We start from the raw sequence: 20,772 nt of genomic DNA, 5'->3' as shown, positions 1-20,772 counted from the left end.
CTACTGCTGCATAACGGATTCGGGGCAAGGGGGACTGTTGATCTAAGAGCTGATGTCAGCTTTAGGAACAAAGAAAAAAGATGACAAATTACAAAGTCGTGGCCTGTTGGAGGCAGTTACCCAAACTAATTCATGTGACTGTAGTGCAAGTACCAGAGTGAAAAGGGGCATGGCTAAAAATGCAGAGAAAGTTCTGTTGTCTGCTCTCAAGACGGTCCCTGCTCTCAGAGCATCCTACTTACCTTGACATCTGCAACATTCAGTTACAGGCAGGCAGCGTTTAGATATTTTAAGGGGAAGCACTGAAACCATTTATTTCTAAATATATGTATATGATGAMTGGGGACACCAAAAACAAAGCTGCAAAATAACTGTAGTTAATACTTCAACCTATCTCTTAATGATGCATCCGCTAYGCCTCACATCTCAGGGTTTTCCTAAACAGCATTTTACATGCTTGTTTTACTGGTGAAATTTGTCAAGCTAGTCAAGGTAGAATTGCAGAAAATTAGTATTTACCTATGTTACAATGCCTGGATCAGATCAAACCATTATACATAATCACTACATGCACTGTTTTAGGGACAAGGATGCAAACAAGGAAAACAAAGCAGAAACATGTGAAGTGGCAATGGAGAAGCCTCAGGTCCAGCTTGTTGGACAGGACCCTACTGCCCAGCTCCGCAAAGCAGCTCTGCTCTCTCAAACACAATAGCAAGTTTGTCCCTGTATCAACATATCACCTTCCTATTTTCTGTTGTAAGGCATCTCCTCAGCCCAATTAGCCTCCAAGAAACACTATTAATGGTTTAAAAAAAAATTTGTATGAGACATCTTTCTGATGTAAAGAGACTATCCCTCGCAAGGGCAGRAAAGCCTCGTGATGGTTCAGATTTTGGTTCTCTGTTCCCAAGTGGTGGTAAGAGGCCAGGGATGGACGACTGCCAGCCCAYGTTCCCTGCAAGTTCTCCCCTGTTCCCCTCCAACAAAACCATTTCTGCATCTCTAGAAATCAGAAGGTGCAAATTGTTTACCACCTATCACTTTGCACATAGTTGGCCTAAGTTCTCTCTCAGTTCTTTCATTCTGCAAGATCACTTTTGAAGTGGTTTTCTTCTTTAAGTCCTTTGAAATTCTGAGCAAGACGAATCAAGACGTATTTCGGCTGGAGAACACTTTGGGTGGGTCACCTAGCTTCTACCTTTGGCTAATGGAAGCTGTGCCCAGAACATAAAAAAAAAAAAAGACTAATTAAGACAAACAAACAAAAATCAACAAAACACACTGCTGATGATCTCTGGTGACAGTATTGATTTTCTGTCCTAGTCTCTCCGCATTTTAAGAGAGATCTGATTTTTTTTTWATTTTTTATTAGAGTAAATGACATGTTTCCAAAGGCTGGAAAAGAGCATCTTTTAGCTGACAATTGAACTGAACATTAAATGAAATCTGCAAAGCCATTTTTCCCATGCACAATCAAAAGCTGACAGACAGGGAAGCACAGAATGCTTAAAAAAAAAGTAAAAAAGCACACAAGCAAGCTGAGGGAGAAAGTGTAAAACAGTCATCGTGAATCAGCTCCAAGCTGCTCTAATGGAATTAGGGTCACCCTGACAGAAACACAGTCAGATCACAGAGAAAATTTAATAATTTCTTACTGCAGTCTGTAAAAGCAGAGGAGGATCTGAAAGCGCTTTCTGCCAAATTAGCGCTTCAGCACACACCGCTCCCGCGCACGCGGCCCTTGCTGCTCACCTCCCCCCCGTAACGCCCCGCCGGGGGGCTGCGGAGCCGCCGAGCCCGTCCCGCCGGTGGGGGGGAAGGCGGACAGCACCCCTTCCCGAGCCAGCGCCTCGCGCTTAGCCTCTGGGCGCCCCTCCGCCTCCTCAGCGGCGGCCTCCCTCGCGGGCAGGGGAGGCACCGCAGCACGCGCCCGGCACCAGCTCCAGCGCCGCGCGGCACACGCTCCCTCTGTTCCCTCTCGCCCCTCAGCGTCTAGCTACGAGGCAGCTGCCTAATTGCCTGCAAGCTACAGCAGCAACRCTGAGATCTGTTGCGACAACAACGCTACAAAGCGCAGACGGAGGAGGCAGGGACGCCCGCGTCTGCGCGGCCCCCCGAGCGCGCAGCCTGCCACCAGGCGCAGCGCAGCCGAGCCGCCGCCGCGGCTCCCTCTCCGCCCTCGGCCCTCACCGATCCTACAAAGAGCAGTTTTGCAGACCGACCAGGGATTCAGGCACAGGGACGATCCTGCTCCCCCTATTCTACCACTTTTCATTGGAGAAATGTCAGAGTGCTCTGCAGATACAGAGCCCGCCACCCCTACACTGCTGTCAAGCAGCTCTGCGCCAGGGAAAGAAGAACCAGAGTGAAGCCCCGAGCACCATATTACAACCCCAAGCCATATTACACCAGGGACCAACTGGAAAAGTACATAGTCTTTGAGGCCAAGATGATGCTTGGAGATTAAAAACCCAAGAGGGTGCACATGGTGTGCGCCATCCACAGCACCCCTTCCTCACTGCTGCAATAAGCTCCAGAGCCTGGGTGTTACCATACCTTCCCCTYATCCTTCCTTGCCTGAACCAGGATCTCCCAATGCCATTTTCTCTATCACATCTTGCCATTTGCAACACAGGAAACACGTAGGGTTTGGGGAGAATCTTTTTCTTCTATTTTTAAAACAGAAGAAAGTTTTTGCCTCCAGGACCTTTATCTCTTCCTGAAATCTTACTGTTCCAACTTCCCAGAGCCACCAAGAAAAGAGGAATAAATATAACCTCTTGCATTCCTGCCACTGGAAACTCAGAYGTTTTCCTCCCCTTCCAGCTCTCAAACGCAGAGATGCAGAGCAAGCCTTTTCACACAGCTCTTGCCACTGAGAAAGACTCAGTAGGGCAAGATAACAGAAAAGTTCCAAATTACTGAATGTATAGAGCAACACTTCCCATCCTAGGGAACCCYTGGTTAATCTGTGGTGGTTATGGCAGTTAGGTCACTCTCTTGCAGATCTGCCTTCCAGATTAGGAAAAAGTAATTCAGAGTCTCTCTGAACCAGAGAAAAAGGCATACACACAGATTTGTTTGCTTCTCAGGAGAGGATGTGTTGCACATCTGAGACACCAATATTTGGATCGAGGCCTGCGAAACAMAGCCAATTTTGTTAAATTTAAGCACGTGGAATCATTCCACAAAATTAGCAAATCATATCTAATGCAGATTACCTCTGGGTCCCAAACAGTCCTAGGACATCTTAAACTYCATCACCTTTTGTGTACCTGATGGAGCAATGTTTTTGTCCTCTGTGGGGGCTAGGATAAAGACAATAAACCTATGAGAATTTTTCTAAATCTCAGAATTTGATGCATATACCTTACTGTGCCAGACTCCAAAATGAGCTGAAATCTGTAGATATAAAATAAACTAAACAAACATCTTCCAGTAGCATCAGCAGCCAAAAGACAAAGCTGAGGAAGGAGGCAGCTGCTGCAAACTGATGGCTGCCCCCAGCTTAGCTGGCACCTCAGAGGCTCTTACAGATTACACACTCATCTGCTATCTGTGCAAACCACCACTAGTGATGACAAGAACAGTGAAATTTGTACCTTTCTTCATATTCCCACTCACTCTCCTCTCCAGCTTCTCTAAATCTACTTMTCCCCTTCAGTCAAGGGCATTTAGGCCTCCAAGTTTGTCTTCTCCCTTCAGCCAGGCTCYTTCCAACTGGTATCAAGTTCTCTTTCAACTTTCACAAAATCACAACTTAATTACAAGCCTGGTAACAAACTGCAGCTGGAGGGAGAAGCAGATGGTTGGTGGCAGCACAGGAGGCACATCACGGTCACCTCTCTGTTCTGGCTGAGGTGCCCCTAGAGCCCTGGGCATTTTCAGAGGCACTGAATATTCACAACTGCCAAAGCATCTGCAACAAGCATGCAAACGTTTGGCCTGCTCTGAAAAACAAACCTTCTAAAACTATTATATATTAACACAGAGAAGCATTCAATGATGCACAAGTATGTGCAGCTATTAACCAAAGCACCATGCCCACACATGATGGCCKGCCCCGCTCTGAGCTGGCAGCAGAGCTGCAGTGAGGATCACCTTCCTAAGGGCACGCTTTCCACCTCACATATTGCACCGCTTCCCATTGCGGCGAGGAACTGCCAGCAGCCAGGAAGCAGCACAACAAAGACGTTTAGCGGAGAAGACAACTCCACTCCAAATGGAAGTAGGCAAATAAGAGGACATCTGGAGCATGTTGTGATGTGGGAARATGTGAAGGGAGGAAGCAAACCAGTTACCGATTTTTAAAAAATTAAAAGAAAAAGAAAAAGAAGAAAGAAGGGGAGGTGCCATTAGATATGACTGCACAAATATCTTAGGATAGCCTAGSAAATACATGCCATGAGTTATGACTACACAGTGATCCCGATTTCCTGTGCTCTGCGCAACACTCCTGTTTCAAGGCATTTTCACTAGCCCACCATTAGTCCCGTTTCTCCTCTTGTATCTCCACAATGGCCTTTTGTGCACAGCCTTCTCACTTCTCTCCTCGATAGAGCTAATCAAAGGCAGACACAGCCACTCTGCAAGACTATCAGAGTAACAGAGTGGACTTGAAGCACCCCAGAAGGAAATGCTGCACTTTAGAATTCTACTGAAATACAGGTCTAGGAGAGCCACACCAGCAAGAAAAAATTCACATCCTTTCCTAGCAGCTCTCAGTCACCCAGTTGACTCAAGAAAAACACCTCTGCGCAATAGGAATTCTGAAGCTGGTTAAAAAAAAAAAAAAAAAGTAACATTACTGCAACCACAGTATTTCTCTCTTCCTTCACCTCCAATTTTCTTTACTCATCTGTAGATGCTAGAAATGAAATTGTCAGGTTTTGATCTTGCAGCTGTTACAGCTCTTCATGTGTTTGAATACATTTTGTAAGTCTTTAGCTCTGCCTGTGCCCCTTCAGACACACACAGCTAATCTACATTGCACATGCTGGAAAATAAAGATATTTGAGGGGTTACTCCCTGGTCCTCAATGCTTCCTTCCTTTTACAAGCCAAGAAGGTTTAATATTTGTTGAAAGAAAATCCACAAGGTATTCAAGGTTTCAAAAATTATAATGGTACTTACTGTCCGCTCCTGCTGAAGGTGGCATCAAGCAGCACAGAATGACTGCTGGCACAGTGAATACTGGGACGCAGAAGTTAGGCACCATATTCCAAAGCAGAGCAAGTCCTCTTCTGTCTGAGGCAAGCGGTCAGTACATCCAGCGTTACAGACACAGACTCACTCCTGTAAAACAACAGGCAGGGGAAAGAAAAGGAAAACGATCAAATACAATACATGGATTAACTGCTGATAACACAAAGTATAGTGTAGATATATAAACTTAACCATCTTCCCTATTTGGGCAGTACAGCACCATCCTGATGCTCCCACATCCAGTAAGCCATTTTTAAGGGTCACATGCCACAAACGCACCATCATCTCCAAGTTTGTCTTTATGTCTCTAATAGTCCCTATTATGGCCCATAACCAAACCCATTAGTTGTTCTTATTTATGTGTTCATACAACAAATCATTCTGAATTTGCATGCTACAGAAAAAACAGACTTAAGCTCACGTAACACTTGTCTGGCCAAGAGAGACATGCTCGACTGCCTATTAGGGTGGTTCACAGGCAACTCCACATTAAATCTAGCTGCCCCCACAACTGGGCCCACACACAGCAAGAGCATCATTTTGTTAGCAGCTGTGTTTGAGACAGGTCCAGGCACAAGAGACAGGAGCTTAAGCAAATCACCTGCCATTCGGAGGGTTATTGGGGACCCTGGTAGAAAGTTTTTGAGAAAAATGACTTTAAGAAATCTTGCCCAAAGCCACGAGCTAAGCTTCATCCTTCCTAAAATGGAGAGAGGATTGTCTAAAAGAATTCAGGATTATATATGTCTTCTCCAAAGCAAAGTAAATTGTCTTGGGAATTGGCTTGACTTGGTCATCGGTTTGGATATAGAAATACAAAAAATTCCTTGAAATTCAACCAAAAGAACAAGTATTTAAAGAGAATGTAATTCCTATGTATCTGCACCTTTATCTTTTCCATAGAAAAGACAGACTTTTCTATAGTCTATTGAATAGACTCATTCTACTTAAAGGCAAAAGTTTTTCTACAGTTTGTATGTTAAGACAGATTTTAAAGGGAGGGAGTCTTTCAGCACTGGGCATCTCAATGCAAGCTCAAGAGTCCTTCAAGAGTCAATAAGATTTTCCTCAGTTAAGCTGCAACTGAAAGTTGGCAACAAAGCGTTAATAGTAAAACAAAAAAACCAAACAACAAAAACAACAACAACCTCCACCACCCTCACACACACATTGGCAGATATTAGCCTGAAATTCAGCGACAACCAGCAGGGCGATGGGGAAGAGACTTAAGACGTGAAGGTTTCCTGAGCCTGCAGCGGTGCCTTGGTGAAACGAGGTGTCTAGTGCTGTACACGCAAGTACCGTGATTCTGAGTCCCACGAGCATCCTTGAAGCAAAGCACCTCTGAGTGCACACTGTACACGGCTCTTGCTCACAGACATTTCAGAAGTACRTTTAAGTTCGCTCTAACAAACATACATTTGTTTTGCTGGATYTCTGGAAGAGGACGTGTCTTGGAGGGGAGGGGAGGGAACAGAGCCTTTGATGGAGGTAAGTATTGCGTGTTGCAAACATGCTTACTTCTGACAAAAACAAAGTATTCAAAAAAATGCCAGCTATGACAGTGTTCAGGGAAATCCACAGGAAATCTCAGGAGAATCGATCCAGGCAAATATTTACATTGCACCGTACTAACAAACGGCAGATCACAATTTTTCTCCATTCTGTTTCTATATTTGCACAGTAAAACTTTTCACACGTTATAATATCATACAATATAAAGAAATCTTTATTTATGCAATGTCTTCTACAGCCACAACATCTGAAAATACTTTACAAAATAACCTAGTTCTAGTCTAGATGCAGAGAGAATACTGATCATCTCATCCTGCTTTTATTATCAATGRAAAAAAAATAAATCCAAGTAAGCTCAGCAGCAAGATTTTGCATGCTGAAAGAAAGGCTCTTCGTATCAGCCACACATTCAGTTCTCTTTGTTGATCTCCAGTCTCCAAATCCTCGCTTGTCTCTCACCAAAGAATTACTAAAAGCACCATTAACATGTCTTACACTGCAGAGACAGATACAGATAGCTGTATCTTTATAGCAGCATCAGCTCTTCCAAAGGGAARCTCAATTTAGTCCCCAAGCAGTTTGCCCACTGATAGCCAGCTCTCCAAATACTGCACACGACGGAATGAGAAGTGCCTGGATTAAGAGTGAAGATTAAGTCTCTAAATTCTGTGTGTACGGTGCTAATTTGTGCAGCCCAGAAAAACAAACCCACTGAAGCACACATTAAGCAGCATTAGATCTGGCTCAACAGCAGCCAGAATTTTAAGAAGCTACTCTTCTTGGGGAAAAAAACACCAAGGGTTGAAATTACTGTGTCAAAACTAACGATGTGTGTCAACCGCTCTCAGATTAGGACAGAGAACAAGTTTTACAGGCGGTGCTGAAAACATCTTAGGTATGTATCAGACCACACTGGGGATGAATAGCTTTCAGAGAGCTTTTCCCCTTTCATTCACTTCCATTAACAACAGAAGTGCCTGATCTAATGGTGTATCTCSAGCGCAGATTGCTCAGAAGTCATGTGAATGGCATCTCCACAGCCCTCATTCAGAAGCAACTCTCAGGAACACAAAAACCTCCGCTAAAGAATAGGTCTGTCTCTTGATTTCTGTCTCCTTTCAGCAAATGTATTCAAGCTCTCTCCAGTCTCAGGCTTGACGGATTTATAACTTTCCTCTGGAGCCCATGAGATACATACAACTTACACCATGCAAAACTGATGAAGTGTCAGTTACGCTAACAGATGCTTTATAGACTTGATCTTTTTGCAACTGTTTAGTGCTCTATAATAATTTACCATCTGGAAGATAAGCCAGGCTTTCCTGGAGACTGCTGTCTGTCCCTCCAAATGTAGTAGAGCACCTTCGGCCCTCAACAGAAATACTCTTCTGTTCCGTCTTTCTACCTTTGCTCTGTATGCAGAAAAGTTGGCTGCATACAACATTTAAAGCCCTTTAAACTGAAACGGTTTAAATTTTTATAAAACTGAGTATCTGTCATTCTCATTTGAAACTGAAAACATGAAAGAGACTCCGAGTGGCTCAGCTCTCCCATTTTTAGAAGACAATTGCTCTCCCTACAACAAAACAACCCAATATTCAAACCGGGATGTTAGCTGAGCACAGTTAACCCTTAGAAGGCCAATATTAATCTCAGGGTTACTGAACAGCATCCTTAAACCAAAGCTGCAGCCTTTGGGGTAGAAAATCCTGGTTTTCTGAAGTAGAAAGGCAGCGTAAGAAAGAAATTAGCTACAAATCAAGTGAGGTAGACTTTGGTAATGAGCTAAATAGATTATACAGACAACCAACTGATGCTCTTAATACCCTCACTGTTCCATTTGCCCCCACAACCTAATGCCTCTTCAAGTTGCTGTCTCTTGCATCTGGAATTATCTTCCATCATATCAAGTTCCTTCCTTTAAATCCTCATTTAATCTTAGTACTTTGGCTAGCATCCCACTACTAATATTGCATCTGGGAGCCCAGATACTGTACAGAAAGGTCTTTCAGAAAAATATACGTATGTTCTCATTGCCACTTCTGCATCTGGTCCTGCCAACGTTATATACCCTAGCCCACGTAACTCAAAAGGAGGTCGAGGTTAAGCATTCCAGATGGCTCTGTAAAAACCTCTCTGAGTTTAGCAAGTTAAACTCCTTCCTCTGCTCCATACTCAATGTTAGAAATACCAAGTGTTAGTTTGGCAGAAAACTAAAAAGCTGGAAAGCACAACAGAAAAACAGCAAATGTTTTAAATATAGTTGATTCTGCCATGGGGCAGGTGGGTGCAAAAGAGGAGGTCTCGAGAACATTTCTGAAACCTAGATGGTTTGATTCTTTCAGACAAGCAGAAAAAGCTGGACCCATTTAAAACGGAGCCAAGAATACCAACAGCTCATATGGTACTAGGAAATTCTGGCAATGAGCACGTCCCACAGGAGACTGCAAAGAGATTAGAAAAAGCAGCCAACTTTGAAGAGTCAAGAGGAACTGCAAACCAACACTGAGTAGCTTGTGTCCTCTATGAACTCTTCTAGAAGATAAAAATGAACTGAAGAAAGTGTCACGTGAGTCACTACCCAGGAACGGCACACTGAAGAAAAACATCCCCCAAAATAAACAAACCCATTCCAAAATAAAGAGAAAAATTTTGCAATGTACGTATTTTTTAAGTTTAACCWATCTAGAGACAGATGTACCCCAAATATCTAAGCAGTTGGCACAGTGTTCTCTGTAAGAATCCCCACACACCCAAAGAACTTCCAGATTCAGTTTTGTGWGCCTCTGCTGACACCCTGATTGTGGAGAAACACGGCAAGATYCTCTCCGCAGGCTTACAGGCCAGGAAAGCAAGTCCAGCGCATAAACAACATCCCTATCTCACCTGGCAACAAAATAACACCTTCTCATAAAAAAGTTGAAACAATTGTGTTTGCTTCTGAAGGTGGAAATTTGGCAAGTGTTCTTAACTTGAGTTCAAAGATGCAGGTCAGAAGATACCAACTGGAYGCCCTTCAAGTGCTAGGGAAGAAGAAGCTAAAACTGCATCAGCTTTTCTCAGCTCTACCACATGTGTAACATAAAAAGAAAACCTATTTTCTTTCTGGAYATCTAACCATAACCTTGTATTTTACACAAATAAAAGAAGAAGAAGTTGTGGTCCAGAGAGACCAAATCACCACAATACTTTGGGGTGTCATATAAGCAACATTAATTAAAAACTGACCAAGCAAGGAGGGGGCACATGTCRCACAGAAAATGAGGTAGCTATTTGTTCTATTAAAAATGAGAATAATAATCGGTTACAGCTCAGCTGCTTCATTCAGGATATAACTTCCCCTTCGAGCTCTGAATGAGCAAGAAAACCATGAGGCACCATATAATTCAAGAACATCATACTGCACACATTAGAAGTTGCAGAAGCACAGTTACACAGGGAGTTAATGACTTTTGAATGTTTCACTTCACAACATTAATATTCCTTTAGCATAGTTGAGTTTTTTTTCTTTTTTTTTTTTTTACTTTTCTTTTCTCTCTCTCTTTTTTTCTTTTTTGCAAGAAATATAATATAAAGAGACCCAGGGAATATAGCAATACAGCCAAAAAGACAAAGCAATTCTCTTATCACTCCAGACTCCCACGTGCAGGAACATACTAGAGAGATTCAGTGGGGAGATGGTAACACGAAAGCAGGTTTAGGAAGGAATTTCATATGAACTTTAATACAGTAAAATGGCCAAAAGTGAGATTCTTYGACCCAGGTGTGAACAGGCCCAAGGCATCAGTTCGAGGAATCTCAAACCATCTGGAGAGAAGGGATGAGCAAACCGATTTGAAACTGGGAAGGATAAATATCTCTGTCAAGTCACAAGCGCTAGACAGACTGGCTGAGCAAGATGGGGATTTGATAACCATCTGCAAGCACGAGAAGGATACAAACACCAAGAAAGCAGTGGAGGAGTATAATTAGCCACAGGCACATAACTAAGCAATGGAATGAGACAGAGCAAAGGAAAGTTTAAGTTGAATATTTTCATTAAACTTTCCAAAGAAGAAAACAGAAGAGAGAACAGACCCCAGAAGGAAAACGTTCCATCATCTGAACTGATGAAGATTAAAAACGTGGAAGGGGAGGACAAAAACAAACAAACAAAAAAAAGAAATAAAAAGACAACAACTCACCAAACAAAGACTCTAGGGAAAAAAAAAATCTTGAACACAGTCAGATGGGGTGGGGAGAGAACATACGTAACAGCAACGAACAATGCAGCAGTACTTCAAAAAGATTCTCCTTCCTTATGTAGGCAAAGCATAAAAAGGGAGGGAAGAAAGCATGAACACTTCAGCAGCAAGCTTCCCCAACTACAGACACCGTGGTTTCTGTGATTCTGAATACACAAACGTGACCCAAGGAAAGGAACAGAAGGAAAGATAAGTGTTTAGGCAGGATGCAAGCACAGCTTGGATATTGTTGTCCGCCTAATTGGCTACATTTGCTTCTGAAGATATTAATTTCTACAGGTGTCACTGCCTGCAGGCAAAGAGACAATCCTAGATTAAAAGAAGTTTTTTTTCCGCTGGAACAAGGATTATGAAGGGCCCTGTTAAATAACTATAGTGATAAGTCATACCGTTCACTTAAAATATAGATCAGCCTTGAGCCTTACAAGCCCAGCCATCATTCACATTGAACACTAAATACAGATCGCTGTAGATCATCCTATCTAAGTGTACAGGTTCTTAACGCCTGCTGTAAAGTCTCCTAAAAAGTAAACTATTACATGCATATCATCCCTTCACCTGAGGTCTTCATTATTTTTATAGGAATAAGCCCAGGCACGCAATCAGATGCATGGATTGAACAACCAGGGCAGTAGAAAATCCTACAAAAATTAAAGAAAAAATCAGCTATTCCCTAACTACTAGCAAATTCTATTAATGGGGAGGAACACGCTTGTGCATCAATCACTCCCACAAAGATTCTTGCACTACTTCAAATTAGTACCCAAGTGACATTATATTCTTAATAGAAACAACCACACAATTACAGGCTTAGATTCAGCACAATAGCAAACAGCATGAACATGAAGTTATGCGGTACCAAATCCTCTCCTCCGAACCCCAATTCCTCAGCATACAGCTTYGGACACTCAGGATGTATAACAGAAGGTTTTCAAATAAAGAGGGGAACAGCTGGAAAATCTGTCCTTTGGGGCTTGTTGCTCACAGCACAGTACAGCTGATTCCTATTTACTGTACAACTGCAGTGCCGCTAYTCCTGCACCACGTTTCAGCGATGCCAAACCCATCGGTTCCACATCTCTCAGACTGACGCAAATAGCCAAAGCACATCAGACATAAGGTCTGGGGAGCATCAGCACTATTTTAACCAAAACAGCAAGAATAAAAATGATTTATCAAATGAGTGATAACCTGTTCTTCCTTTACTTCAAGGATTTCAATAGTGCCTTTGGCTTGAAACCCTATGAATAGTCCCCATAGCCGCTCATTTCTTCCTAGCCTACTGTAAGAGTTCACATTCTTCAGCTCTTCCTTCCCAGCATTTCCTCGTTCAAGTTCCCATTCCTCCAAACCAGTCTACATTAGTGATCTCCTTTCAGAGATGGGCGAGCAGTGACTCAAAGGCGACATCCAACATATTCATCTTACGCACTCAGCAGCTCATTCCTAACGCACCCTTGCCATTAGAAAACTTTGCTATTTCACTCTCCCTTTATGCAGCAGAAAAGTATTATTTCACTGAAATCCAAGAAGTAGTTTGGAGACCTCTTTTCCAAATAATTTATTACAAGGGAAAATTATTACTCAGTTAAGTTTTTGCTTTGTTTCCTATCACTTTCTTATTTTTTCCTGCTTTTCCTCTAATCCCAGGACTACTCAGCTTCTTTAGTGTCCTCAATGTAGAAATTGTTGAGACACATTTGGCAATTTGAACAAATTGTAATCTGTTCCCTGTCTGCTTTTGGATATTTAAATTTCAAGCAACCTTTCCTTTGCGGAATCCATTACAGTTAGACTCTGAACACATGATCTTTCAAGTATTTTGTTCTCTAATTACTGCTTCAACTTGTGTACTAGCAATAAAGGTAAAAGAACTCTCTTCTAGAAAAAATATCTATTTTCAATGAAAAAATCTCTTACTTCTGTCAGAAGTTCAGCTGCGTTTTCATACAGTATAGCATATTATTGGGGTCTGCTCAGTTACTGCTTTTCAGATTAATAGATTATGCCAAAGCTACCTTTGTGAGGACCTCAATTTCAGAAGCTTGCTCATCTTTATCATTTAGAAAGACTGAGCATAATACTAGTTTTTCTACAACATTTTTAGCAGTTAAAAATTGATGTAAACGAACCATTTCCCTTTTTAGCAGTATCCTTTTCTTCCTTAATTGCTGTCTTTAACCTCCCATCATCCATTAAGCCCAGCTTTTCATGCAAGACAATGGCTTCTGACTTGCTTAAATAATTTATCTTCTGTGTATAGACATTAAATCTTCAAAGTCCACCCTGGATCTTTCAATTTTCCTTTTATGTTTGTAATACTTTATGCTCTCTACTACCAATATCTGGGAGTTGGATTTTCAAATTTTGAAGCATCTCTCCAGCTCAAGCAGCTTCTCAAACCTGCCATTTAGCTAATCAGAATCATTCCAGGCCTTGCTAGTTTAAACGCTTTTTCCAGCTTGCATTCCAATGCCTACTGGTTTCAAATCACATCGAGGAAATGTTTCACTGTTTTTTTTTTTTCCCTCTCTACTTTAATATTTTTACCTTCTTTTATTTTAATTTTAGGAATGCTTTGAGTAACTTGTTCACTTTCTTTAAAATTGTCCTTTCTGAAGTTTACTGTCATTCTCATATTTTGGTCTCCTTGGCCCTTCATAGCTTGCTGTCACTGCACCTACCCTGTGGTAGCCACTCATGAAGATGTGGGTGAGGACCCTCCAAACAACTTAACACTGCTGATTTGGGTAGCACCACCACCTTGACAAGCACACAGGTGCGACACAGGTAACACTGGGTGACAACTTGTGTCCAGCCTGATTTTAAGTCAGGCTCTAGAGCTCCTGCCATGCTGGCGACAAAACCTCTGCCCCAACCTCTCCGTCGTTCCAGGCCTTAGTGCTCTGATCCTGCTGCCGCAGGTCCACCGAGCTGCTGTGAAACAGCCAGTTCAAACACATCTTAGCTACTCCTTTCCTAGACATGCTTACCACCACTGCCCGCACCGCATCGCTACGTCAGCCTGGACCCAAGCCCCTGCTCAGGCTGGATCCTGCCCGTCACGGCAGCCCAGGCCAGCCAGCTCCACGTACACGGCAAGCAGAGACAGCAGCAGGCTGYCCACGGGGAAGTCTTTCTAGCACCATCATTTAGCAGACAACTTACACCCTTCTAGAGGGTTTATACGTTCAATTAAACTTTCTGTAATTCTCATCTAGTGAAACTATGAACGTTTTCAACACTATTTTGGAAACATTCTTTCCTAAAGTGTTCTGAATTTAATTATATCATAGTTGCTGTCACTATCTCAACTCCAGATACTTCTTGAACCCCATTATTTTGTGTTATTAAGGGCTAAAATGAGAATAGCTGCTTCTTTGGTGTGCTCCAGAGCTAGCCTTTTCAAGAAAGTGCTTCTCTAACCTTTGCCCCAACCTTACATGTGCTCGATTTATATGCAGGTAGTTAATATAGCCTGTTAGGGTAAATGGGCTTATTAGATTTATTAAACTGAATTCTCTCTGTACAGAACGCCCTTGGCATTCTGCAGTCCTCTGGCTCCAGGGGCACTGGGCTGTTGCCATGGAAGACAGCACTAGAGATTACCTTTGCAATTAATAAGTAGGAACTACGAAAGCACAAGTTTCACACAATTGTGGTCTACACACTGCATGAAAAATGAAAATTGTTTCTGCAACCTATAAAGAAGTAGAGATACAATCAAGCTTTTTATAATGAGATGCTAAAGTTATGATTTTTCTTCTTCTATGGCCCCTTTGCTTTGCTCCACAGGAAAATGCCCTCTGAGGTAGTATATTCTTCACAGTAGCAAGTCATATTAAAGGGATGTAAAGAAATATTGAGCCTCAGGAATAATATAATGCTTATTTAAGATGAAGAAAACAAACTGACTGTAAATTAAGAAATGCTGATTTAACAATGAAAAGTCAGTCTTAACTCTGACTCCTGTGACTCAGTTCAAAAATACAATTTCTCTCCTTCAGCAGCAATTAGGGCTAAAAATTAAATTCATATTTCTTGTATCACTTTCTCTCTAGAAAGACACACAGAACATCTACACATCAAGTTTTGTCTTACTCAGATCTGCCACTGTAGGCGCAGAACAGTGTGATGAAGAAAATTAATATATTTTACAAGTCATCTCTGTTTGGCAGATCAGAGCAATAGGTTTCCTAGTTACTTCCTGGCTAGAGACCTAGGTAACAGCTGCGTCAAGACTGCAGCAAATCCAACACTTTCTGGACAGATCAACCATCTCGCAGCAAGTCAYGAAGCAAATCCCAGGACCCTGCATAGCAGAACAGGCCAAAATTTGTTTCCACACTCGCATTTTCCTGCACACATGCATCAATAAAATGGCACGCGTGCAGTGCAGTACACRCTCTACGCAAGTGCTGAAACGTTCTCAGCAATGCTCCACGAGGCTGCCGATCCGCGCTGGGCGCACCTGCCCGCCGATGCACCACCTCATCTGCTTCAGACTGAGGAGATGAGAAGAGGTAAGAGGCTAAAAAAAGAATTCTGCAAACTTTAAATTAACCTGTACAATTGCCTCTCCCAGCCTCACAGAGAAATTTAAGAAATGCAGCAAAAGTAAACATTACCTACAGCTAAATAGGGCACATCAGCACCTCTGTACCCTTGTCTCTGCTTCTTGCACTTTGTGTGATCCTGTATCTCCTGAAGGATGCCCGTAAACCATAAAATGCGCAAGAAATATGTGGGGTTTTGCCTTCACTATCCTGCACAATTTTAGTTACTAGAAAAACATGTTTTGCTAGCCAAGAGTTATGAGTACATGACAGCTATGTAGCAACCTATAATGCCTACTGCATTTCTACATTCAAGAACGACAGCAGAAGCAATCAGCTCTTACATTCGGCATGGCACAGACCGTACAGACACAGGATATTCCTCATTCTTCAGAAGAATTCTCCTCCACTTCATCCCATGGCTCTAGAAGCTTCAAGTTTTGCAGTTCAACCTTCACTAAGGTATCAAACAGAATAAATCGCTTCATCAAAAAGTTCTGTTTTTTTTTATAAGTCAGTTTTAAAAATTCCTGTTTCCGTGAACTTTGAGAACGATTTCTCTGCATCTCAATTAAGAGCTTACAAACCCTCTGTATTCTCTTACCTAGGAAATACCCCCTTGCCAACAGTCTGAGTCACGATAAACCTGAAACCTAATAAAAGATCAACCTGAAAGAGTGATGTACCTCACCAAAAACTGGCCCTTTTGTAATGAAGATTTCTGCCAATAGCAGACAAAGACCTTTGAAAAGCAGGACATTCCACGTGCTGTCTGTATGAGCTTCACAGCTTTGCTATTGAAATTATTCCCTCTTTCCTTCCAGGCTACCATCTTTACATGACCTTGAGTAAAACATGAAGGGGATATACAATGTGCAGCCTCTTGGGATACCATTCAGTAAAACTTATATGGAAAGAAATTACTGCTAGTTGTTTTTTCAATCCACTTGCGCATTAATGTGCTGAAATGCATACTTGGAGCCAYTGAAATCCAATTCAGTGTACCACCGTACATTTTACAGTACTTAGGAGGAAAGCTATTTTAATTTTGTTAGTTGTCAGAATGTAAAATCCTGAAGGCAAAAAGCTTTCTGTAAAAAAAACGGAGCTGATCTTAAAGGGGAAATATATTACCTAGCTTCCAGATGATGAAAAACAAAAAAAAATCTTATGCAAGACTTGGCAAGTACAGTTCCAAAGAAAGGAAATAGTCAACCTCTGTTCTTACACATGGCTAACGCTAGAGTTGAGTTAACGGTAGAAGATGCAGCATCTTGTTCATCAAATCCAAAAATATCAGATCAACAGCAACAGAAAGCACTACTTCTCCACTGCCAGTAAACAAAGGCTCTGAGGCTCTTAGCGATGGATGAGCAATGTGTTCCGGGTTTTGAGCATTTAATCTTGGATGTGCAATGTCACCAGATGTCCAAGCTTTCTCTTACCTGCAGACTAACACATTAAAGTGTTCTGGATGACATTCCCTCTGAAAGCTTATTTGGTCRGAGACCACACTTCATTGATTCTAGATGTGTGTCCTGTCCATTAGACTGGACTTGAACCAGGCACAAGCACAGAGGCAGTTTCACAGAATTAGCTGAAGCACACAACATGGTGTTTGTGCCAGTTTTTAYGTTTTAGTCTGGCTACTGGAAGACAGCACAAAGTTATCCTCTCAAAATCAGCCTGAAGTGCTGGAGTATACTTGCACTAGTATAGCACTCTGCATCATATTAAGTCTTGATCTAGTAACAGGGATCAAAATTTAATCGATTTTGCCAGGTCCATGGTATCTGTTGTCCACTTGCTTAAAAGCTTTTCTCAATGCAAGGTACTGTGCATTTCAACAAATTAATGTTTCCGCCCCTGATGATATCACCTGAACCCTGCTCTCAAAGACACCCCTCATCTGTATCCACAGCAGTAAGAGGAACCTCRACTTCCCTTCCCCATTGAAGGAGGTAGACTCTGGAAGTCGCATCCTTGGCTGCGTGACCTTCAAACAGCATGTGGATTCTACATCACTCAAATTTTCCCCAGCAATGTGACACAAGGGACAGAGTTGTTTTTACTGGTACATTCTTCGTGAGAGATCTCTGCTTTGTTTCATCTTTGCGGTTTTTAATAATTATGCACATACACCAAGAGCTTGCAATCAGTGTGCTTTGAATTAAATTTTAACCAATTCATAAAGGATTAAAAACCACAAATTTTTTTAAAAAACTTTTTAATTGTAATATTACAGAACTCATCTGGTAACACCTAATTATAATTCTAAATGAGCAGCAGTTAACAGAGCTCTTCCATGGTACATAAGCCCAAAATAAACAAGCTCAGGACAGTCCTGTAAAAGGAGGTTTTACTCTGAAGCCTGCAGAGAGGCAGCTAGTTTACCTTTGGGATATTTTTATTTCCGCYCTCCCCTTCCACACTGAGGCATTACATCTTCAAAATTTTAGGAAGTATCTCCCATCAAGTACAAGACTTACTGCACTGCAGGATCCTTTWCAGGAAATGGGCAGCTCCGCTCCTGTCACAGCGCACACATCACCAAAGCAAGTTCACTTTAAGTGTCATGTGCCAACGTTACGTTGCTCTTTGGAAAGGTAGTAGCAGCTCCAGCAGAAGCAAATACCATCTTCCACCAGAAAGCAAAGGCCACAAAATGGGATGGGCAGGAGACACTTTCATGAAGAAATCCGAAGGCTCTCACCACAGTAATGGCAGCCCATCTACCATTTGAAGGAAAGTCATCTTAGCATGGGAATACTTCAAATCTACCCAACACTTAGTAGCAGGAGGAATGCTGATACTGAGGACAGAGTCACAGGTTTCAGGTCAAAATCCCGGAACGTTTCCCACTGACTTGGATATTGCCCCAGGAATTTCCTCAGAATCCTACTCCATCACTCCCTGGCTACTAAGTTCTTCTATCTGGTGAACGTCTAGTGTGTCAAATGTAGCTATCCAGAGAAGTACACCAACAGCAGCATTTTAAGGATAAATGGCACAGGATCAAAACCCAGAGGTGGTTCTTTGCTTTAGAATGCATTATATTTTGGTGACAGACTAGGTTTAAATTTTAATTTTATTCTTTTAAAAAGTTATTTGAGTTTAAATATGAGAGAAAAAAATCTCAATCTAAATCACAGGCAATGTATGAAGTAATTTTCCCTTCTCAAAAGGAAGAAAAGGCTTCTGAAAAGAGCTTTGTGACAGTCACGTATCTGTCTTCTCATTTTCCTTTGCTACCTTCTCCCCGTCTTTTAGTGAAAGTGAACCTCAAAACTCCCAGGAAACAAAATGGGAAGAATGTAGGCCGTTCTCTACTGTAGGAAGAGGAGAAAACAGAATAGCAATTTGCCTCATTCAGCTGGTGCCCTCTCTACCAGCAGGAGCAATGCATTACATGGTTTGAACTAGCACTAAAGACACAGAAATATTTGGAAAAGTATCAACGATCAGCTTTTCTAATGGAAGAAYAGAGTGTCCAGGGCACTGCCAGGGCCCAATCCGCAATCCAGTTCTAGGGATACTGGCAAYAGAAAATATATTTTAATGCTTGCAGGTGGTTTACAAGAAATAATTTCTTTACCATTCTTTTTTAAAAAGAGTACATGAAGGCATGTGAATAGCTATTCCTCATGAAGCATTGCTTAATAAAGCTCACTGTCCTCAAACCCCGAGGAGACAATTCCCGATAGATGAATCTGCTGCACTGCACCGAGGGCACTGCCAGTAAAGGACCTCTAAGGCTTGGCAGATCCCCTCCCTACCAGGCAGGGCAACGACTACATTTTCATTAAGAATGGCTTCAGAAAACTTTCCAGTCCAGGCATACTGACTTTGTCCACGCTAAACTGTCTGTGCCTATAATCTGGAATGTCAGCAGTGCCTGATGGGGTTTCCATAAAAGCAAAAGAAAAAAGCAAACCAACCAAACAAAAAAAAGTGTTTGTCAAAAAAAGGTAAGAGTCATATAGCTAGCTGAACCAAACTTGTCACCTCTGGAAAATGGAAACCCTACTTCAGTAAAGCCAGCCAGAGACCGGCTAAAGGGCTAAAGAGGGTAGTCTGGATTTTACAAGGTGCAGACAACATCTCTCACCACACTTCCCCAAGAGCAAACATGGAAAACCAAGCCACTTGATTACGTGACAAAGCTAGACACACTGCAGTTTCTTCTCCCGAACCCACTCCTGCAGCACTGACTGCCAGAAGTTTACCCAACACTTACACGTTTGTTCTCGCACCCGTGCCCAGGAGAGCTGCAGGCGGCACAGTTTTGTTTCATACGTCTTATTTTGGCCTCAAAGAGGATGAGCAGCTGCAAGCTCAAACCAGCTCTAGTAAAACAGTGAAGGGGGAGGAAATAGAGACCAAGAAATCAGTAACACACAGTTGTATGAACCAAGCTAACTTGACTGTTTCTTTTAAAACAGATCAATATAATTGGGAAACCCTAAAATCCCCAACCCCCTTTCCAGAGTTTCTCCCAGGTTACTGGAGACAGAGCAGCTACAGACACTCGGCCCTTTATCCTTGAAAACGTTCCACTTGAATTTATCACACTCCGTGCAAGTCAAACTTTATTTAGCTGAACAAGAATCCCATAAGCCGCCCTTTCCACAGCAGAGAGTGACGACAGCTAGAACACCTAGTGCTTTCTTGCTTTACTGAATTCATTATATTAAAACCAAAAAACTGTCGTCTTAACTTGAAAGGACTCTTAAAAGAGCTCAAAGCAGATCTGCTGCAGCAGCATTTTTGTATTTTGGATTAACAACAAGTGGTCTTAGCCTCTCAGAGTTTGTAAATGCATGTACCCAAAAGTTCCTAAGCATTTAGGGCAGACAGCAATCTCTAAAATGTTATAGCAAGCTGAGAGTTAAGTTGTACACCATGTATAACTATTGTAATCTGAGCTCCTCTACAAGTTAAAGTAGTTCAAGGTTTAGATATTTTTGTCCACAAGAAAGGACCTGCAGAATTTGGTAAATTATCTCAGACATTCCACATGTCTCTTCTGCAGTTTCCCCTATTAACATCCCAGGCTCACAGGGCAAGGAAAAGGTCAAAATCCTACTACAAAAGACAGTACTAATTATTAAAATATTATTAAATATTACCTTTCAAATATTTCCTGTTAGTATTGATTTAGAAATATTTCTATCTCCAGGGATTTTGTAAATTTATGATCATCACAGACTTCAAGGGTTTTGTTTTGTTTTTTTTAAAAAAACAGGATT

The 20,772-nt window shown here is 41.9% G+C and overlaps 1 protein-coding gene across 5 annotated transcripts in view; it reads right to left on the bottom strand.

The window, feature by feature from the left end:
- PTPRF (protein tyrosine phosphatase receptor type F) overlaps positions 1 to 20,772 on the bottom strand; it is a 381,001-nt gene that overhangs the window by 245,942 nt on the left and 114,287 nt on the right. For all 5 annotated transcript variants that reach the window (XM_085298209.1, XM_085298207.1, XM_085298211.1 and 2 more), the window contains one exon: positions 5,137 to 5,298. In XM_085298209.1, coding sequence (XP_085154335.1) covers positions 5,137 to 5,221 — 85 coding nt within the window. In that variant the 5' untranslated portion in view covers positions 5,222 to 5,298. The remainder of the gene's footprint in view (positions 1 to 5,136; positions 5,299 to 20,772) is intronic.

This window comes from Rhea americana, unplaced genomic scaffold, assembly GCF_003343005.1.
Source record: "Rhea americana isolate MKP2758 unplaced genomic scaffold, rheAme1 scaffold_136, whole genome shotgun sequence".
In the NCBI taxonomy this organism is placed as follows: Eukaryota; Metazoa; Chordata; class Aves; order Rheiformes; family Rheidae; genus Rhea; species Rhea americana.
The sequence above is the reverse complement of the archived record's forward strand: the minus strand, read 5'-3'. Positions and strand labels throughout refer to the sequence as shown.